Consider the following 21,954-nt stretch of genomic DNA (forward strand, 5'->3'; position numbering starts at 1 on the left):
ACACCTGCGTACTAAGTACAGGCACATGTAAATCTCTAAAGGCAAGTAGGAAAGGGGAAACTAGCCGACCACCTACGCAGTCAAATAGGTAGGTGGATGGGGAAATCGCGGTCGAACAACTAACTATGTTCTTTGTAGAGGTACACAAAAACATTTGAAGGCAACTAGGAACGGGGAAACTGGCCAACCACCTACGCAGTGAAGTCGGGCAGGTGGCTATGGAAATCATGGCCGGGAACTAACTATGTTCTAAGCACAGGTAAACGAAAATGTTTAAAGGCAACTGGGAACGGAGAAATTGGTCAACCACCTTTGTAGTCAAATCGGGCAGGTGGCTTTGGAAATCATTATTGGACACCTGTGTACTAAGTACAGGTACACGTACATCTTTAAACGCAACTGGGAATGGGGAAACTGGTCATCCACTTATACAGTCAAATCAGGCAGGTGGCTTGGGAAATCATTGTCGGACACCTGTGCACAAAGTACAGGTAGACGCAAATATCTAAAGCCAACTGGAAACGGGGAAACTGCCCAACCACCTTTGCAGTCAAATCTGGCAGGTGGCTGGGGAAATCACGGTCGGACAATTAACTTTGTTTTAAGCAAAGGTGCTCGAAAATATTTAAAGGCAACTAGGAACGTGGAAACTGGCCAACCACTTGTGCAGTTTAATCGGGCAGGTGGCAAGGGAAATCATCGTCGGACAACTGTGTACTAAGTACAAGTACACGCAAATATCTAAAGTCAACTGGGAACAAGGAAACTAGCCAACTCCCTCTGCATTCAAATTGGGCAAGTGGCTGAAGAAATCATTGTCGGACACCTGTGCACCAAGTACAAGTACACATAATTATCTAAAGCCAACTCGGAACAGGGAAACTGAGCAACCACCTGTGCCGTCAAATCGGGCAGGTGGTTGGGGAAATCATTGTTGGACACCTGTGTACTAAGTACATGTACACGCAAATAACTAAAGGCAACTGGGAGCAGGGAAACTGTCCAACCACCTGAATAGTCAAATTGGGCATGTGGCTGGGGAAATCATTGTCGGACACGTGTGTATTAATTATAAGTACAAGCAAATTTCAGACGACAACTAGGAACAGAGAAGCTGGCGAACCACCTGTGCAGTCAAATCGGACAGGTAGCTGGGTAAATCATTGTCGGACACCTGTGTACTAAGTATAAGTACACGCAAATTTCAAAAGACAACTGAGAATAGGAAAACTGGCCAACCACCTGTGCATTTGAATCGGGCAAGTGGCTTAGGAAATCATTGTCAGACACTTGTGTACTAAGTACAGGTACTCGTAAATCTCTAAAGGCAACTGGGAACAGGGAAACTGGCCAACCACCTGTGCAGTCAAATTGGGCTGGTGGCTTTGGAAATCATTGTCAAACAGCAAACTACGTACTAACCACGTGCACACGAAAATATTTAAAAGCAACTGGGAACAGGAAAATTGGTCAACCACTTGTGTAGTCAAATCAGGAAGGGGGAATAGGAAATCATGGTCGGACAACTATGTACTAAGCACAAGTACACGCAAATATCTAAAGGGAATTGGGAATGGGGAAATTGGGCAACCACTTGTGCAGTCAAATTGGGCAAGTGGCTGAAAAATTGTTATTCGACAGCTAACTGTGTTCTAAGCACAGGTACACAAAAATATTTAAAGGCAACTTGGAATAGGGAAACAGGCCAACCACCTGCGTTGTCAAATCGGGTAGGTGGCATTGGAAATCGCTGTCGGACAACTAATTGTATACTAAGCACAGGAACATGAAAATATCTAAAGGCAATTGGGAACGGTGAAACTAGCCAACCACCTGTGCAGTCAAATCAGGCAAGTGATTGGGGAAATCATTATCGAACACGTGTACAAAGTACAAGTATACGCATATTTCAAAAGGCAACTGGGAAGGGGAAACTGGCCAATCACTTGTGCAGTCAAATCAGGCAAGTGGCTGGGAAAATCATTGTCGCAAACCGGTGTACTAAGTACATGTACACGCAAATAACTAAAGGCAACTGGGAACAGGAAAACTATCGAACCACCTGTGCAGTCAAATCAGGCATGTGGTTGGGAAAATCCTTGTCAGACACCTGTGTACTAAGTACAAGTACAGGAAAATTTCAAAAGACAACTGGGAACGGGGAAACTGGCCAACCACTTGTGCAGTCAAATCGGGTTGGTGGCTTGGGAAATCATTGTCGGACAACTATTTGTGTCCTAAGCACAGGAACATGAAAATATCTAAAGGCAATTGGGAATGGAAAAACTAGCCGACCACCTATGCAGTCGAATCGGGCAAGTGATTGGGGAAATGAGTATCGAACACGTGTACAAAGTACAAGTACACGTATATTTCAAAAGGCAACTGGGAAAGGGAAACTGGCCAATCACCAGTGCAGTCAAATCAGGCAAGTGGCTGGGAAAATTATTGTCGCAAATCGGTGTACTAAGTACATGTACACGCAAATAACTAAAGGCAACTGGGAACAGGGAAACTATCCAACCACCTGTGCAGTCAAATCGAGCATGTGGTTGGGAAAATCCTTGTCAGACACCTGTGTACTAAGTACAAGTACAGGCAAATTTCAAAAGACAACTGGGAACGGGGAAACTGGCCAACCACCTGTGCAGTCAAATCGGGCAAGTGGCTAGGGAAATCATTGTTGGATACCTGTATACTAAGTACAAGTACACGCAAAATTCAAAAGACAACTGGGAACGGGGAAACAGGCCAACCACCTGTGCATTTGAATCGGGCTGGTGGCTTGGGAAATCATTGTCAGACAACTAACTGTGTACTAAGCACAGGAACACGAAAATATCTAAAGGCAATTGGGAACGGGGAAACTAGCCAACCACCTATGCAGTCAAATCGGGCAGTTGGTTGGGGAAATCATTGTCGGACACATGTGTACTAAGTACAAGTACACACATATTTCAAAAGGCAACTGAGAAGGGGAAACTGACCAACCACCTGTGCAATCAAATCGGGCAAGTGGCTGGGGAAAACATTGTCGGACACCTGTGTACTAAGTATATGGACACACAAATAACTAAAGGCAACCGGGAACAGGGAAACTGTCCAACCACCTGTGCAGTCAAATCGGGCATGTGGCTAGGGAAATCCTTGTCGGACACCTAAGTACAAGTACAGGCAAATTTCAAAAGACAACTAGGAACGGGAAAACTGGCCAACCACCTGTGCAGTCGAATCGGACAGGTGACTAAGAAAATCATTGTCACACACCTGTGTACTAAGTACAAGTACACGCAAATTTCAAAAGACAACTGGGAACAGGGAAACTAGCCAACCACCTGTTCAGTCAAATAGGGTTGGTGGCTTGGGAAATCATTGTCGAACAACTAATTGTGTACTAAGCACAGGAACACGAAAATATCTAAAGGCAATTAGGAATGGGGAAACTAGCCAACCATATGTGCAGTCAAATCGGGCAGGTGGTTGGGGAAATTATTGTCGAACACGTGTACTAAGTATAAGTACACGCATATTTCAAAAGGCAAATGGGAAGGGAAAACTAGCCAACCACCTGTGCAGTCAAATCGGGCAGGTGGCTGGGGGAATTATTGTCGAACTGCTTACTAAACACAGTTACACGCAAATATCTAAAGGCAACTGGGAACGGGGAAATTGTCAAACCACCTGTGCAGTCATGTGGAGCAGGTGGCAGTGAAACACATGGTCGGGCAACTAACTATGGTGTAAGCACAGGTACACGAAAATATTTTAAGACAACTGGTAACGGAGAAATCGAGCAGGTGGCTTTGGAAATCATTGTCGAACAACTGTGTACTAAGTTTAGATACACGTAAATCTCTAAAGGCAACTGGGAAAGGGGAAACTAGACATCCACCTGTGTACTCAAATGGGGCAAGTCTTTGGGGAAAACATTGTCCGACACCTATACACTAAGTACAGGTACACCCAAATATCTAAAGCCAGCTGGGAACGGGGAAAGTGGCCAACCACCTATGAAGTCAAATCAAGCAGGTGGCTGGGGAAATCATTGTCAAACAACAATGTACTAAGCATTGGTACACGTAAATATTGTAAGGCAACCTGGAACGTGGAAATTGGCCAACCACCTGTGCAGTCAAATCGGGCAGGTGGCTAGGGAAATCATTGTTGGACACCTATGCACTAAGTACAAATACACGCAAATTTCAAAGGCAACTAGGAATGAGGAAACTGGCCAACTACCTTTGCAGTCAAATCAGGCATGTGTATGGGGAAATCATTATCGGACACCTGTGTACTAAGTGAGAGTACACCACATTTCAGAAGGCAAAAGGGAACGGGGAAACTAGCCAACCACCTGTGCAGTCAAATCGGGCAGGTGGCTAGGGAAATCATTGTCGGACAACTATGTAATAAGCCCAGGTAAACACAAACATCTAAAGGCAACTAGAAACGGGGAAATTGGCCAACCACCTGTGCAGTCAAATCGGGCAAGTGGATGGGGAAATCATTGCCAACACCTGTGTACTATGTACATGTACACGCAAATAAATAAAGGCAACTGGGAACGGGGAACCCGGCCAACCACCTGTTCAGTGAAATCGGGCAGGTGGCTGGGGAAATCAAGGTCGAACAACTAACTGTTTTCTATGCATAGGTAAACCAAAACATTTAATGGCAACTAGGAATGGGAAAACTGGCTGACCACCTGTGCAGTCAAATTGGATAGGCGGCTATGGAAATCACTGCCATACACCGATGCACTAAGTACAAATACACGCAAATTTCAAAAGGCAACTGGAAACGGGGAAACTAGCCAACCACCTGCGCAGTCAAATCAGGCAGGTGGCTGGGGAAGTCATTGTTGGACAACTGTGTACTATGTATAAGTAGACGCACATTTCATAAGGCAATTGGGAACGGGGAAATTGGCCAACCACCTGTGCAGTCAAATCGGGTAGGTGGCTGGGGAAATCATTGTCAGACACCTATGCACTAATTACAAGTACACGCAAATTTCAAAAGGCAACTGGAAATGGGGAAACTGGCAAACCACCTATGCAGTCAAATCGGGCATGTGGCTGGGGAAATCATTGTCAGACACCTATTCACTAAGTACAAGTACACGCAAATTTCAAAAGGAAACAGGGAACGGGGAAACTAGCCAACAACCTGTGCAGTCAAATCTGGCAGGTGGATGGGGAAATCATTGTCTGACACCTTTATACTAAGCACAAACAGACGCACATTTCAGAAGGCAACTTGGAACGGGGAAACTGGCCAACCACCTTTGTAGTCAAATCGGGCAAGTGGCTGGGGAAATCATTGTCGGACATCTGTGTATTGAGCATAGGTACACGCAAACATCTAATGGCAACTGGGAATGGGAAAATTGGCCAACCACCGGTGCAGTCAAATCGGGTAGGTGTCAAGGGAAATCATTGTCAGGCACCTGTGTACTAAGTACATATACACACAAATAACTAAAGGCAACTGGGAATGGTGAAATTAGCCAACCACCCGTGCAGTCAAATCGGACAGGTAGCTGAGGAAATCACGGTCGAACAACTTACTGTGTTTTATGCACAGGTACACGAAAACATTTAAAGGCAACTGGGAACGGAATAACCGACAAACCACCTGTTCAGTCAAATCGGGCAGGTGTCTGGGGAAATCAATGTCAGACACCTGTGTACTAAGTACATGTACACGCAAATAACTAAAGGCAACTGGGAACGTTGAAATTGGCCAACCACTCGTGCAGTCGAATCGGGCAGTTGGCTGGGGAAATCACGGTCGAACAACTAATTGTGTTCTATGCACAGGTACACGAAAACATTTAAAGGCAACTGGGAACGGAATAACCGACAAACTACCTGTTCAGTCAAATCGAGCAGGTGTCTGGGGAAATCAATGTCAGACACCTGTGTACTAACTACATGTACACGCAAATAACTAAAGGCAACTGGGAACGGTGAAATTGGCCAACCACTCGTGCAGTCGAATCGGGCAGTTGGCTGGGGAAATCACGGTTGAACAACTAATTGTGTTTTATGCACAGGTACACGAAAACATTTTAAGGCGACTAGGAACGGAATAACTGGTCTACCACCTGTTCAGTTAAATCGGGCAGGTGGCTGGGGAAATCATTATCGAACAACTGTGTACTGAGCACAGGTACACGCAAACATCTAAAGGCAACTGGGAACGGAGAAATTGGCCAACCACCTGTGCAGTCAAATGGGGCAGGTGGCTGGGGAAATCACGGTTGAACAACTGTTTTCTATGCACAGGTACACGCAAATATCTAAAGGCAACGGGGAACGGGGAAATTGGCCATCCATCTGTGCAGTCAAATCGAGCAGGTGGCTGAGAAAATCATTGTCGAACACCTGTGCACCAAGTACAAGTAAAAGCAAATTTCAAATGGCAACTAGGAACGGGAAAACTAGCAAACCATCTTTTCAGTCAAATCGAGCAGTTGGTTGGGGAAATCATTGTTGGATACCTGTATACTAAGTATAAGTACACACTTATTTCAGAAGGCAACTAGGAATGGGGAAACTAGCTAATCACCTTTGCAGTCAAATCGGGCAAGTGACTGGGGAAATCTTTGTCGGACACCTGTGTACTGAGTAGAAGTACACACACAATTCAAAAGGCAACTGGGAACAGGAAAACTGGCCAGCCACCTGCACAGTCAAATCGGGCAAGGGGCTGGGGAAATCATTGTCGGACACCTGTGTACTAGGTACATGTACACGCAAATAACAAAAGGCAACTGGCAAAACACCTGTGCATTCAAATCCGACAAGTGGCTGGGGCAATCACGATCGAACAACTAACTGTTTTCTAAGCACAAGAACACCAAAACATTTAAAGGTAATTACGAACGGAGACACTAGCCAACCACCTATACAGTCAAATCAGGCAGATGGCTAGGGAAATCATTGTCGGACACCTGTGCACTAAGTACAAGTATATGCAAATTTCAAAAGGCAATTGGGAAAGGGGAAACTGGCCAACTACCTATGCAGTCAAATCGGGCAGGCGATTGGGGAAATCATTGTCGGACATCTATGCACTAAAAACAAGTACACAAACATTTCAAAAGGCAACGGGAACAAGGAAACTGGCCAACCACACGTGCAGTCAAATCGGGCATGTGGCTGGGGAAATCATTGTCAGACACCTGCGTACTAAGTACATGTACACGCAAATAACTAAAGTCAACTGGGAACAGGGAATCTAGGCAACCACCTGTGTAGTCAAATCGGGCAGGTGGCAGGGGAAATCACAGTCGAATAACTAATTGTTTTCTATGCACAGGTACACCAAAACATTTAAAGGCAACCAGGAACGGGGAACTTGGCCAACCACCTGTGCAGTCACATCAAGCAAGTGGCTCGGGAAATCATTGTCTGACACCTGTGCACTAAGTACAAGTACACGCAAATTTCAAAAGGCAACTGGGAACGAGGAAACTGGCCAACCCCTGTGCAGTCAAATCAGGCAAGTGGCTTGGGAAATCATTGTCGAACACCTGTGTACTAAGTACATGTACACTCAAATAACTAAAGGAACTGGAAACAGGGAAACTGACCAACCACCTATGCAGTCAAATCGGGCAGTTGGCTGGGGAAATCACTGTCAAACAACTAACTGTTTTCTGTGCACAGGTACACCAAAACACTTAAAGGCATCTAGGAATGGGAAAACTGGCCGAGCACCTATGAAGTCAAATCGGGCAGGTGGCTGTGAAAATCATTGTCGCACCTGTGCACTAAGTACAAGTACACAAATTTCAAAAGGCAACTTGGAACGGGGAAACTGGCCAACCACCAATGCAGTCAAAACGGGCAAGTGGCTAGGGAAATCATTGTCGAACACCTGTGTACTAAGTACAAGTACACGCACATTTCAGAAAGCAATTGGAAACAAGAAAACTGGCCAACCACCTGTGTAGTCAAATCGGACAGGTGACTGGGGAAATCACGGTGGAACAACTAACTGTGTACTAAGCACCTGTACACGCAAATATCTAAAGGCAATTGGGAAGCGGGAAATTGGCCAACCACCTGTACAGTCAAATTGAGCAGATGGCTGGGGAAATCATTGTCGGACACCTATGCACTAAGTACAAGTACACGCTTATTTCAAAAGTCAACTGGGAATGGGGAAACTGGCCAACCAACTATGCAGTCAAATCGGGTAGGTGGCTAGGAAAATCATTGTCATACACCTGTGTACTAAGAACAAGTACACGCAAATATCTAAAGCAACTAGGAGCGGGGAAACTCGCCAACTACATGTGCAGTCAAATCGGGTAGGTGGTTGGAGAAATCATTGTCGAACACCTGTATACTAAGTACAAGTACACGCACATTTCAGAAGGCAAATAGGAGCGGCGAAACTGGCAAACCATCTGTGCAATCACCATGGGCTGGTGGCTGAGGAAATCATTGTCGGACGACTATATATTAAGCATAGGTACACGCAAATATCTAAAGGCAACTAGGAACGAGGAAATTGGCCAACCTCTTGTGCAGCCAAATCAAGCAGGTGGTTGGGGAAATCATTGTCGTACACTTATGTACTAAGTACAAGAAAACGCACATTTCAAAAGGCAACTAGAAATGGGGAAATTGGCCAACCTCTTGTGCAGCCAAATCGAGCATGTGGTTGGGGAAATTATTGTTGGACACCTGTGTACTAAGTACAAGAAAACGCACATTTCAAAAAGGAACTGGTAAAGAGGAAACTGGCCAACAAATTGTGCAGCCAAATCGTTCAAGTGGTTGGGGAAATCATTGTCAGACACCTTTGTACTAAGTACAAATAGATGCACATATCAGAAGGCAACTGGGAATGGGGAAACAGGCCAACCACCTGTGCAGTCAAATCAGGCAGGTGGCTGGGAAAATCTTTGTCGGACACCTGTGTACTAAGTACAAGTACACGCACATTTCAAAAGGCAATTAGGAACGGGGAAATTGGCCAACCTCTTGTGCAGTCAAATCTGGCAGGTGGCTGGGGAAATCATTGTCGGACACCTTTGTACTAAATACATGTACACGCAAATAACTAATGGCAACTGGGAACAGGGAAACTACCCAACCACCTGTGCAGCCAAATCGGGCAGGTTGCTGGGGAAATCACGGTCAAACTAACTGTGTTCTATGCACAGGTACACGCAAATATCTAAAAGCAACTAGGAATGGAGAACTTAGCCAACCACCTGTGCAGTCAAATCGGGCAGGTGGCTGGGGAAATTATTGTCGGACACCTATGTACTAAGTACATGTGCACGAAAACATTTAAAGGCAACTCGAAATGGGGAAACTGGATAACCACTTGTGTTGTCAAATCGGGTAGGTGGCTTTGGAAATAGTTGTCGACAACTAACTGTGTTCTAAGTACAAGTAAACGAAAATATTTAAAGGCAACTCGGAATGAGGACACCTGTGTTGTCAAATCGAGTAGGTGGCTTTGGAAATCGTTGTCGGTCAGCTAACTGTGTACTAAGTACAAGTACACGAAAATATCTAAAGGCAATTATAATCGAAATTCATTTCAAGGAGAACCGTGTACTAAGAGATTTGAGTACCAATTATAATCGAAATTAATTTCAAGGAAATTTCCCTCAAAGACATATTGTGATACAAAAGTACAACTTACATTATTTGATTACAGGTACCATAGAGATCTGAGCCTATATAGGTTTCCAGCTCCTATACCCATTATTCCAGTTTCTAATTTATACAAGCAACTGACGGCATAATTGCACTTAGTCCAAAGAAGAAGTGAATGAACACAGCTGTCCATAGTGCAAACCGTAATAATTGCAAAAGAAATTGCAAACTGCAGAAGAAATCAAACTACCATAAAATAAAAAACCCCTACATAAAATTGTTAGGGATGACAAGCACTGAAATGTCCAACGTTATATTTTCTACTCTTATTCAAATAGAACTTGATCTAGATTACCACCAACGCAACATAACCTATCAATAGACCATCTCACTCATCTTGTCTAGTGTACCTAATTATATTCATGATCTAACCTAACCCACAATACCTACGGTACATTAAGACTACGTTGCTTTATCAATCAGAGGAGACACTTCCTTTCTTGCAAGTTGATCAATGCTGAGACTCAATCATTGTTCAACAGTGCAAATACTAGAGCCATGCAACAATAGTCTAGCCTACAAAGCCAAAAAACTGAAAGTTTGAAGTATATTTCAAAAATCCTCCAACAAAAACAAGAGCATGCAATGGTGGGAATAATTATTTAAATAATAAATTTATAATATGAAAACAATATTTAAAAAAATGGCGTTAAATTGATTGAATTCTTGTTGAGACGACTTCATAAAGTAAACAAAAATACAAAAGAACAAAGAACCAACCTGCAAATCATATGCAATAAACCATGAGAGATGGAATATCCCATCTTCCAGCCCCATCATACAAAGACCTCTTATCTTCTGTTCCTGAAACATTATGAATAAAAAACAAGTTGCAGTCAGGAACACAAAGGATGACAAACAAATTACTCTTGTCCATAACATTAACCAAGAAAAAAGAAACATAAAGAAATAAACAGAAACCATGAGGTGGGTAAGGTAAATCTTGAGCTTTATTTCAGGGTTTAGGGAAGCAAGCAAATCTTTAACTGAAGGATCATTTGGGTCAACCCCTGGAAGCTGCAGAAGCATTTAAACATCATGTCATTAGTTCACTAAAGGAGATACTTTTATGCTGCATTTCTGCTTAGAAGGGAGGTACAAAAAAAAGAGGAAGGGGGGGGGCGGCCGCGGTGGGGGAGAGAGATTGTAGGAATACCGAGGCGAGGATGGAAGACACAAAAGATTGGTCAGCTAATAGTTTACTCGTGTCTTTCTGGCTACCAGAATCTTTTGCACTCTCCTGCACAGACAACTGAAGAGCCGCAAGCACCAAATATTAGGAATTAAAGCCAAATACCTACTTAGAGAACAGTCACATTGTCAGTGGAAAATTTTAGAATATATAACCAAGGAGTACTATATAAATTGAATTCAAGAAAAAACTTCTATCCATAATGTGCTTAGAATTTCAGACTTTCTGGCAATTATTAAATGGTCAGAGCCAAATGATAAGCAAGGTGAATTCACATAACATTTTCTGAAATGAAATGACTCAAATTGAGGCACCACGCGCTTAACAATGGTCAAAGCTTGCATTTTTCGCAATAGCACCTTAAATTTATTTCCTATTCCCAATGAAAAATTGCCACCAACTAACGTTGTTATTCAACCAACCCACCCATAGATGAATGGAGTATGGTCAAATGACCAGAAGAACTCACCTAGAGCCAACTCTGGATCCTCTCCAAGTGCCTCAGACATATCTGCGTCTCACATCTCATGGCTGGAAGCGGGTTCATCCATTGACATTGCAAGGGCCTGTTGTAGCAGAGCATTCTCATCATCCTGTTGTCAAAAATATGGTCAGTTTACATCGCACATTGGTTTTCTTTCGAGCTAAGGACAAAACCGAAGATAAAGCACAAGGAAGAATGAAAGGGATTTTAAACATACAAGAATTCATGGGTAGAGTGAACTGCACGGAGGACATATTTTATTTGTAGTGCTAGACACACCCCGCAACTCCTTATTTACAAAATAATGAAGAAAAAGAAACTCAAGAACGAAAGAAACGACACTGACCATGAAATCATTACTCTTATTATCGGCTTCAGAAGTTCCAGCACTGGCACGCTCCGGCATAGTTGCATCTTGTGAGCTGGATTGTGCTTCCCCTCCTTTTTCCTGTTTGGAAGCATCCTCAGCAGCCTTTTTAGCAGCTGCTTCTTGTCTGGCCCTCTCTTCTTCCATTGAAACTCTAAGAGCAAGGGCAAGCTCAGGATCCAGGTTTGGATCTACACCAAAATCAAAACCAGAGACACCACCAGCGGCAGCTGCTGCTGCTGCCGCCGCAAAACCACTCCCACCTTCCCCATCACCGGTAAAGATGGGTGTACTGCCATAGGAGAAGGGCAAAATATGTGTTATACAAAATATCTAAAATGGGTAAATTTCATTAATGCTCCATCAATTGTATTCTGTATCCTATATTAGTCTTTAAACTTTAAAATTGGCGCTTAACCCCTAAATGACAATGGTGTTTTGGTTGGTTCGAATCCTAACTTTTGACCAATGTGGCCTATAACTAAGAATTGTGATGTGCCACTCACATGAACACTTCTGTTTAAAAAAGATACACAAAAATAAAGATTTGAACCAACTAAAGACACCTTTTTACTCAGGGGATTAAGTTTCGCATTTAAAGCTTTTTTTTTTCCATATAAAAAAAGGTGCAAGATTTAAAGTTCAGGTCGGTAATTTGAAATGCAAGTTAAAGTTCAGGGGTATTATCCCAATTTTTAGTAATTAAAACATCAAATACTAAATTGAGGAATCAAACCAAACACTGACCTTATAAGTACATCAGAAAGAGCACTTGGACCAGGTGGAACATGAACAATGTGGCTGGTGTCATTATTGTTCAATGTCTTAAACAGGGCTTCTATCCTCTCTGACTTCTCCCCATCTTCTTCACCAAAATTGAAGATATCGAGGGCTACACTGTTCTTCTTTAATCTCCTTCCGATTATCTCCAAAAACTTTTTGTCATGTTTGACAGTACTGACAACACATAAGTCAAAGTTATTAACATGTAAGAACTAGCAAATAATAAAACGAAAAGACAAGTGTGACGAGGTATTATGAACCTTCCAGCAAACACAATAATCCTTTGTTGCTGTTTCTTGTTCTGGCGATGTTTGAGGGCCAATTGAGCCACCTGAATGCCAGCTGCCAGGTTCATCTCACCACCTATTTCTAAACCTAAATTTCCAAAAGGAGAAGAAATATCAATGATGAAATCTATTATACACAACAAGCAGGAGTTAGTAACAAGGGGAATGAGAACACAGACAAAGATAGTTTAGTCCTACTTTCAGGATCATTAGTTTATTTTATCTTGTAAGTTTCAACACACTTCTCCTATAAAAACTGAAATGCTGGAAACTAGAGGTGCAAACAATAAAACACTTCAACTTCTTTCCTGAGACCAATATTCTTATCACTTTTGTTAAGAGATTTGCATATAGTTGCTATTTTCTTAGTTACTTCATTGTTTCAAAGTTCTGTCAAACATAAATTGACAAAGACACTAATAAATCCATTAACCTTCGAGTTGATTCTCAAGAAGTAGTGTTTCATTGTTAATAGAAGGTTACTGGGTTGAACATTGTGTGCTTCAAAACATGCTAAAATCTTGCTCATGTGAAGAGATCACAGTTAGGCATATTGGCAAGCTGAATACCAAGTACCAGAACCTCTGGAAACAAGAAAGATACTGAAACACCAAATTCTTGGAACAAAGGCAGCAATAAGAAAAATATGACTGCACTGCACTCAGTGCTTCTACTGACCTCCTTCAGCCACAAAGACTTCAAGCTATATCAGAATATAATTATTTCCAGCCATACTTTCCTTAATTTATTGAATTATTCAATGCATCTAAAACCAAAGCTATTTCCATCTGTAAACAATAAATCCTAGTTCCACAACTTACTTAAATTAGTTCACACATAACAGAAAAACCTCTTTTTTCTTCAGAAAGTTCTGGTATTAGAGAAAGTGCCAATATTGACAACAAAATCATTACAAGGAGTTGAATACTTCCATCAAATTGAAAAATAACAAACTTCAATAACACTGCAACTTATGTATTTGCTTGTTTGTTGGATATAAAAAGCAAGTACATAAACTGACCATGCATGCATGCCAGAATCTTGCCAAGATCACTAGTAGGAGTGACCAAAACGCGAACACCTTTCCCTGCCATGGTGAGAACTCCTACTGTATTCTCTGGATTACACTGCATACCCGAAAAAAAAAATGAATTCACTTTAAATTACAAACCATGAGCAACATTATGATCTTATATCCGAAGCAACAACCGAAACCCAACCACAAACAACTGCTTTCTCCCCTCTACACGCCCACAAGACAATCAAATAACAATCTAAAACATTATCCAAAACCACAAAACGAAAATCAAATCTCCAAAAGTATATGATTTCAATGAAGAAATATTGAGTAAAATATATTGGATGATCAAATAATGCAAAAGTTACGCTAAGCTCAACCAGATATGACATGCGAATTATCAATGCAGATCATTGTCGCCTGGGGAGAAAAACAAAAATGAACCATTGCACGAAAAAAAGCTAACGGAAATTAAAACCCTAATTTGCGAGATGGACGAAGAATTTGGGGAATTTCAGTAAGGAAAGCGAGGAAGTTTATGTGCAATTAGGGTTTTGGATTTTTTTTTACCTCGAGCACCATAGTTGAAGATTGCGAAGAGACAAGAAAGATCGGAAGAGATTGATGTGTTTCGTGAGGAAAAAGAAAAATTTGAAAACTGAGGTGTACTTTACTTGCGGAGGAGGCTGCTGCTGTGTGCTAATTATAAGTTGGATTTGTGGTTATCAGGTACCGCCAGGATTACCGAGTAAAAGCTGTACCAAAAACTGAACCAATGAGTTTCTGCCACGTCAAGTATCAAACATTGGTCTGGCTTAAAAAGCCGAAGATAGAGCCCAAGCCCATTTATGTCCAATCATGTACTTTGTTGGACCTATCAAAATACAAGCCAGGCTAATGTTGCAAGAAGGGTGGGTTCTATTAACACCCAAAGTTGTCTTCAGACACCCGGCACTTTTTTTTAGTTTTTTTTCCTGCTCGAAAATTACAAAGTTTTTTTTTTTTTTTTTACTAATATTTGTTTTGGTCCAAACAGAGACGGGATATGTTACTAAGCCCTTGAGAGTATTTACCCCCGAATTTGAGTTTCTAATTTAGATACCTCCTTTTTTAATATTGCTTATATTAAAATTATGAGGCTCATTCTAAAATTTTATACTCGATGAAAGAGTGAATCAATGAATTTTGCACAAATTAAAGTTCATGTACGACAGAGCAGCTATAAAATTCTTTGGTTATAATATGAAGCAAGGGTCACGAGCCAAATCAATCTATAGGGAGAAATTATTAGTATAGTATAGTGGAGTAGGTACATGTCGGGGTTGTATACAAACCATGGATCTAAGTATGGGCAAAGGCAGCCCTGGGGTGGTGCAAGTGGAGCCACCGCACAAGGCCCCCGATTCTTAAGGGCCCCAAAAAAAAAATTTCTTTATATTATATAATTATATATATATATATATTAATATTATAGGAATTGGATATATAGTATAGCGTCTGGATATTTGTACAACAGCGTGTCTAGGGTAGTTGGTTGGAGTGCATATCTATTTAACTAAAGTGCCAGATTTCGATTCTCCATGAGGTCGATCTATTGCCCTTTTTTATATTATTTTTGCATTCAAACTTTACATAATTATAAAATTAAAAAAAAACAGAAAACCTTTTAAAAACAAGAAACATCGAAGCTTAACTACACCACAGAGGAGTATATATATCCCCCAAAGTATCGTTCTTAAAAATAAAATAGAAAAGATTTTCTCCTCCAAGAAAAGTACTTTCTTCATTCAAAACAAAACAAAAAAAACTTCATGGCTCCTTCTTTCTCTTAAACTCTTATTTTCTGGTAAGTAATCATCATTATTCATCAATCTCTCTTTGGTTCTTTTTTCAATCCTTTGACAATTTTTGTTATTCTTTCAATTTTAGGAATTTTAACACCAAAAGAGAAAACCCTAATTCCTAAATTCATAAAGACTACTCAAAATCAAATAGTCAGATTCAAATCTCAATTCAAATTCAGGTACTTTTGCATTCAAACTTTACATAATTACAAAACGGCTTAGGAAAAAAAAAATTGCTTCTTATAAGGGCACAAGGAGTTTATTTTTGTACCAAACATTTAACTTTATCAAATGAAAACATTTAAATTTTTATGAATTTGATTTCTTATTGTCATTACATATTTATTGATGGTGACTTTTAGTTTTAAAAAAATTGTTTATGACATTAAGTTATGGCAAATTTTTATAGTATTTTCGTATTATATTATGTGAGGCCCCAATTTAAGTTTCGCACAGGGCCCTCAAAAGCTACAAGTACCACAATAAGCAAGTTAAAAGTGAATGATTCACTCGTAATTGCATCGAGACCTTTAATTAAGGGTATGATTATGCATTTGCATTGAGACCTTTAATTAAGGGTATGCTTATGAATTTGGTATTCAAAATCTTCTAATCTACTTAAAAGAACAACTAAGGGTACGTTTATGCACGTGGTTTTCGACATCTTCTAATCTTACTTAAAAGAACATCTTCTAATCTTCTAATCTTACTAACCATATGTATCATATAAAATAGTCGTTAAATGAAGATAACTAAGCTCAAAAGTGTATACAACAATCTAGTCTCTAGTGATATATGCTCCAAGAAAAGCTTATGATGGAAGGAGATACAATTCATCTTTTACATCACTATTATCCTGATCGTCACTATGGTAATCACCCTTCTTGTCATCATTGTAATTGTCATAAACTGGACCAAGACACAGCGGAAATTCCAACTTCTCATCTTCACCCTGCATCACATTGCCCTGCAGATGCCGAAAAGATGTATTTTGTTGGATTAGCTTCCTTCGAGGGCGGGGATAAAAACCTAATAGGTGGCGACAGCAACTGCCACCGAAAATAGCTCGAAATCGGGGCTATTTATGGGATTTCTTTTGAACGAGCCACCATATTCCACTGCAGTAGGATAAGCTTAGTTTTGATGGAATAGGTAGAGGAAAAGTAGGGGAACATTTTGGGACAAAAACGGCGGCCATTTGTGCCCAGACGGGGGAGAAACGCTAGTGAGAAATTGACGGCTACTGTGGCGTTGGGAGAGAATCAGAGAGAGGGAGATAGAAAGGTGGGGTTAGGGCGCTAGGAGTGTGATGTTTAAACCAAAATTTTCGTTTTTGGTTGGAAATTAAACCAAATTTTTCGAAAATGTCGAAATTGACATTGAACTTCTTTAAATCACAACACGAGTTGCATATTGTCCATTTAGCCCTTTAACAATTTTTTGGGTAAATTGAGGCTTTTTATGGCAAAACATCCCTAAGGTTAATGAAACTATCAAATTGCGTCCTTCTTGTTTTTTTGTGTCATTTGTGGTCCTCAAGGTTAACATGGGTGCTCACAAATAGTCCTTGCCGTTAGCTTCCATCAAAATCTGTTAAATTGTTGACGCGGCATATATATAAGACTCACATATCCAATGAAATGATGCCACGTGGATTATATCAAGAAATATATATTTCAAAAATAATTTTAAATTTGTAAACCATAAAACCCAAACTAATAATAAAAGAAATCAAAATTATTACAAACCCCAAAAAATAAAAAACTACTAGCTCCATTGCACCTCACCCCAAGCACCGCTACACCACTTCCCCCTTCTTCCTCCTCTATATGGTCTCTCTTTGCCCCCTCTCTCAGCCTCTCTCTTCCCTCCCTGACCTAACCCCAGCCCCCCTTCCGGTACCCAGATATCATAGATTTTCCCCCACCTCATCGACTCAGCTAATCTGCCCACCCCAACCACCACCGCTAATATGCCTATGCCTACTATGGTTGGACAATTTGATGATTCAAATTCAAGGAAAAAAATAATATTTTCCTTCATCATCAAGAATCAATAAATCAGCATCAATTCATAACCATAGTCCTTGATTATTATCGTGAGGAAGGGAAACTGGGGGTTAGGGTTAGGCCAGAGAGAGAGAGGCATGCGATGGAGCTAGTGGTTTTTTTTTTTTTTGGTTTGTAATAATTTTGGTTTATTTTATTATTAGTTTTCTATGGTTTATAAATTTAAAATTATTTTTGAAATATATATTTTTAAAATAATCCATGTGGCATTATTTCATTGGATATGTGAGTCCAACATGTATGCCATGTCAGCAATTTAACACATTTTTGGATGAAAGTTAACTACAAGGACTATTTGTGAGCACCCATGTTAACGTTGAGGACCACGAATGACACCAAAAAATAAGAATGATGCAATTTGATAGTTTTGTTAACCTCAGGGACGTTTTGTGATAAAAAGTCGTAAATTAAAGACTCAAACTTTTTAAAAATCACCAATTGAGGACCTACCGCCAATTTAGCCCCACACGCATCAACCATGTTGCTCCCAACCCATTAGGCCATCCCCAATGGGGGCTCTAAAGTGGGCTGCACCACCCTTGGGCTGCAATATATAACAATTGAAGCAAAAAAGTCATCCCCAGTGGTTCAGTTTTGGGGCCTTAAATGATTGAGCCCCACCAGAGCTATACCCAAATTTATGTTCATGGTTTAAGCCCCTAAAACCGAATGGGGCCCACATAAATAAAAAGTTGCCAACCCATATGTGTTGTTGGTGACTTGCCTTGTGACTGCAGCTCATGATACTATCTTCTTGACCAATGATTGCTTCTCTTTGTTTTATATTTTATTTAATGTGACCAATGAGAGGGGATGGGCTAGATGGGTTTGTTTTTGTGTTTTTTGACGGATGAAGCTTTGTTTTTTTTTTTTTCAAGGCAACAATCAAGTTTTTTTCATAGAAAAGATTTTCACATCTTGTCCAAATTTTGATTTTTTGATTTTTTTTTTTTTTGAAATGTTCACACACAAAAAACTAACATGCTATAATAAACATTAAAGCAAATAAATTTTTTTATTTTAAAAATAACACGTATATAGAATTATATCGAATATAGAGCTCCAGATATAGAGCCTTTCTGTTGTGAGAGTGATTCCTTTAGAGCCTCAAAGATTCCATCAGAGCCCTAAACGAGGCTCTATCAACCTCTTTTAAAGCCCCAACCATTGGAGATAGCCTTAGACCATAGAAGATGTCTCGGAGATTAGATATAGAAACCATCGAGGTCGGTGAGATGATGAATTTTCCTTTGGTTCTTAAACCGTAGTAGAGAGATTGCTTTGTCTCAGCTGGGGAAGAAGAAGACTCATTCCACTAACTCAGTCAATTCAGTAACTCGTGTTTTGTTTCAAACATTTTGGTTTTGGGAATCACATCGGTTTTGTTTGCTCATCTCGAAGAATTTGTATAGCTTCTTTGTGTTTGATGTTGTCTCTTTGGGTTTAAAGAAAACTAGGACAACTCCATTCCAGCTAAGGATAGTGTTGTTCCTTGTCGGTTTATCTCCATCCTCGATAAAGATAATTATTTTTGAATATTTAGGCATCAAGGTCTGCAAGTTTGTACATTTTGGTACAGACCTAGTTGCCATTCTAGTGTGTTTTGGTGGTCTAAAGCTTTGAAAGGTGCTCAAAATTGTGGTTTCAACAAGAGAAGCCATTTGGATTTGTTGTATTTTTTGTGGGTATGAAGTGATTTTGAGTTGAACATTGGAAATGACTATGTTTTGCAAGGAAGGTAAGGGAGGATTGGATAATGGCAAGTATGTGGGGTTGGGTTGAGGAATTGGGGATCTATGGTCGATGGGGGTTGTGGGAGAAGAGAGAGAGAGAGAGAGAGAGAGAATAGCTGAGGGTGGGGATAGAGAGATCAGAGGTGGAGGGTGAGGGAGATGAAGGGGAAGAAAAGGAAGGGGATCAGGGGAGGGGTGGGGAAGGAGGATGGGGGAGGTTTAGGCTTTAGGGTTTAAATTTTAAATGTTCAATATTTTTATTTTATTTTAAAATTTTATTTTATTTTATTTTAAATGTTTAATTTTAGGTAGGTTAACCACACCTAAATCAATTCACATCGAGTAAGTAAATTAAGTACAATAATGATTCGCATATAATAGTAACCCTCAAGCGCTAACTATAGTTAGTAAGTTAGTATGCTGCTAACCTAATTTCGGCTCACATCTTAATCTATCTCATAATTGGAAATGTTTACGTCTTAAGTCATTAGGTCATTATTGAAATGTCACTATTATGAACAATTCCGTTGTGAATATACAGTAGTAAAAGTTGTATGATACCGTCATTGTTTGTAACTAAATGACAATCATGTTTGTGCTTTAGATGTCGATTCTTACATTGGGGTCGTGGTGAAATGGATGGATTGCATATCATTTGAATTTTTAATAAGATAGAAATGAAGAGACTACCTCAAATTCTTCAGATAACCTTGAAGCTACAAAGGCAACCTAATCTGGTTTCTCTATGAATGGATATAGTTTAGGGGGTTCTTTTAACTCCTCCTTATCACTTATAAATGGAAGAATATACTGCTTGGTTAATGTAGACTTGAAATTTTTTTCATTTATTTTCCATAGATGATAACACTATCTTCCTGCCCCCTTGCCTTACAAAATATGCCACCTACATATAGAGAAAGTGATCTAAATATATTAAATCAAAAACATGGGACAAAAAGTAATTGAAAATGACAATTGAAAGCTTCTATACCTCAATAGCTTCCCAAATTTGCTCCTTTGTATCATTGGGCAATTCGGTCCATTTCAAATTGACAAGAGGGACTCTTGTGCATGCTAACACCCTAATGTACGATGCATCTCAACAGCTGCCTTACCATGTGGTAACACCCCAATGTACGATGCATCTCAACAGCTGCCTTACCATGTGGTCTCCCTCTTTTATTGTACTCAACAACAGGTTTTAGTTTTTGGATTTTGCTCTTCACAACTCGTCTCATTGTGTTTATACCACGATTTGACTTTGCCTCCTCATCAAATGGAATTGTGCTATTTGTTTCTTTCGCAACAAATGAAACAAATCTCATCTTCTTAGTGGACTTGGTTGCAACTAATTTGTCTTCCTTAATTTGAGCTTTTGAAACTTCTAGGTCCTTTCTTTGAGTTTTTCTTTTCTTTTATTTTTTTTCAAACTAGCCTCCTTTTTCCCACTACCCACATTATGTTGACCTTTAGAAACCATGATTACAAAGAACTAAAAGAATAAAATTTGCAAGTCAAAATATTTTAGATTTTCAAAGAACCAAAATGACGACTATTTGAAAACACCGATAAGTATTAAATTTCACACGCCGCTAGATAAGAACTACCACCATATTAAGAATTTTATCACGTCGGTAGTTAACTACCGTCGTGGTTTGATAATTCAGACAACATAGATATGAAGAAACCATAATCTTATTAAGAGTAAAATACAAAAAAAGATAACACAACCTTACGACTACAAAAATTCTTCCTACAACAAAGATTACACAGATAAACGCAAATGTAGAGAGAGAGAGAGAGAGAGAGAGAGAGAGTACTGATATTATTCAAAAGAATGAAAGACGAGGGTATTTTGAAAACACCATTGTAGTATTATATTTCTAACGTCGGTAGAAAAGAATTGTCATTGTGGTATGAGGTAATTCAGATGACGTCAATATGAAAAAACCAACATCTTATTAAGCGTAATACAAATAAAGAAAACAAATAATTAACACTACCATGCATAGTCTTAGAACCTAGATAAAAGCAGAGAGAGTGAGTGAAATGGACCTTTGGAAGTTCATCTAGAGTGAAATTGACCTTTGCAAATTCTTCATGTTTCCAGACACTGTCATTCTTGGTCTGTATATTATTCAAAGTTAGAAAGTGATTTTCACAAACAAAAATAAAAAAATAAAAACAAAAACAAAAAAAAACAAAAAAAAAAAAAGGAAAAAAGAAAGTGAGAAATGGTAACCTTTGGCAGGCAATGAAAGTTTGCTTTTCGCGTTGGGAGATTCAGAGATGAAGACGAGGAGGAGAGGAGGAGAGGAGGAGAGGAAGATGAGGAGATTTAACACCGCGTTGGGAGGGAAAACTGAGAGGAGAGTGATATATTTTTTCAAGTTAGAAGGGAAAATAGAAAATTTTGTGGCCGTGGTATATTAAATTAATACGACACTTAATACGAAAGAAGCGACGTGGATTCTTATAGTATTATATG

At 39.9% G+C, this 21,954-nt stretch overlaps 1 protein-coding gene across 2 annotated transcripts; it reads right to left on the reverse strand.

Moving 5' to 3' along the window:
• Positions 1 to 10,920: 10,920 nt before the first annotated feature.
• LOC117612647 (26S proteasome non-ATPase regulatory subunit 4 homolog) lies at positions 10,921 to 13,928 on the reverse strand. 2 transcript variants are annotated; one of them, XM_034341326.1, is made up of 6 exons: positions 13,824 to 13,928; positions 12,776 to 12,890; positions 12,480 to 12,689; positions 11,712 to 12,024; positions 11,351 to 11,474; positions 10,921 to 10,949 (listed from the first exon to the last, which is right to left on the reverse strand). In XM_034341326.1, the coding sequence occupies exons 1-5, from the start codon at positions 13,894 to 13,896 to the stop codon at positions 11,400 to 11,402; spliced, it is 786 nt and encodes a 261-aa protein (XP_034197217.1). In that variant the 5' UTR covers positions 13,897 to 13,928; the 3' UTR covers positions 10,921 to 10,949; positions 11,351 to 11,399. The 2 variants fall into 2 exon arrangements, with proteins under 2 accessions (XP_034197217.1, XP_034197216.1); XM_034341325.1 differs by lacking the exon at positions 10,921 to 10,949 and having other exon boundaries at positions 11,233 to 11,474.
• Positions 13,929 to 21,954: the final 8,026 nt, after the last annotated feature.

This window comes from Prunus dulcis, unplaced genomic scaffold (assembly GCF_902201215.1).
Source record: "Prunus dulcis unplaced genomic scaffold, ALMONDv2, whole genome shotgun sequence".
Lineage (NCBI taxonomy): Eukaryota > Viridiplantae > Streptophyta > Magnoliopsida > Rosales > Rosaceae > Prunus > Prunus dulcis.

Excerpts from the sequence above, each read along its gene's own strand:
- LOC117612647 (XM_034341326.1), bottom strand. The coding sequence starts at position 13,896 with ATGGCAGGGAAAGGTGTTCGCGTTTTGGTCACTCCTACTAGTGATCTT. Across the intron at positions 12,690-12,775 it reads ATTATTGTGTTTGCTGGAAG|TACTGTCAAACATGACAAAA; the intron begins GTTCATAATACC and ends ATGTGTTGTCAG. Across the intron at positions 12,025-12,479 it reads CTTTCTGATGTACTTATAAG|TACACCCATCTTTACCGGTG; the intron begins GTCAGTGTTTGG and ends CTCCTATGGCAG.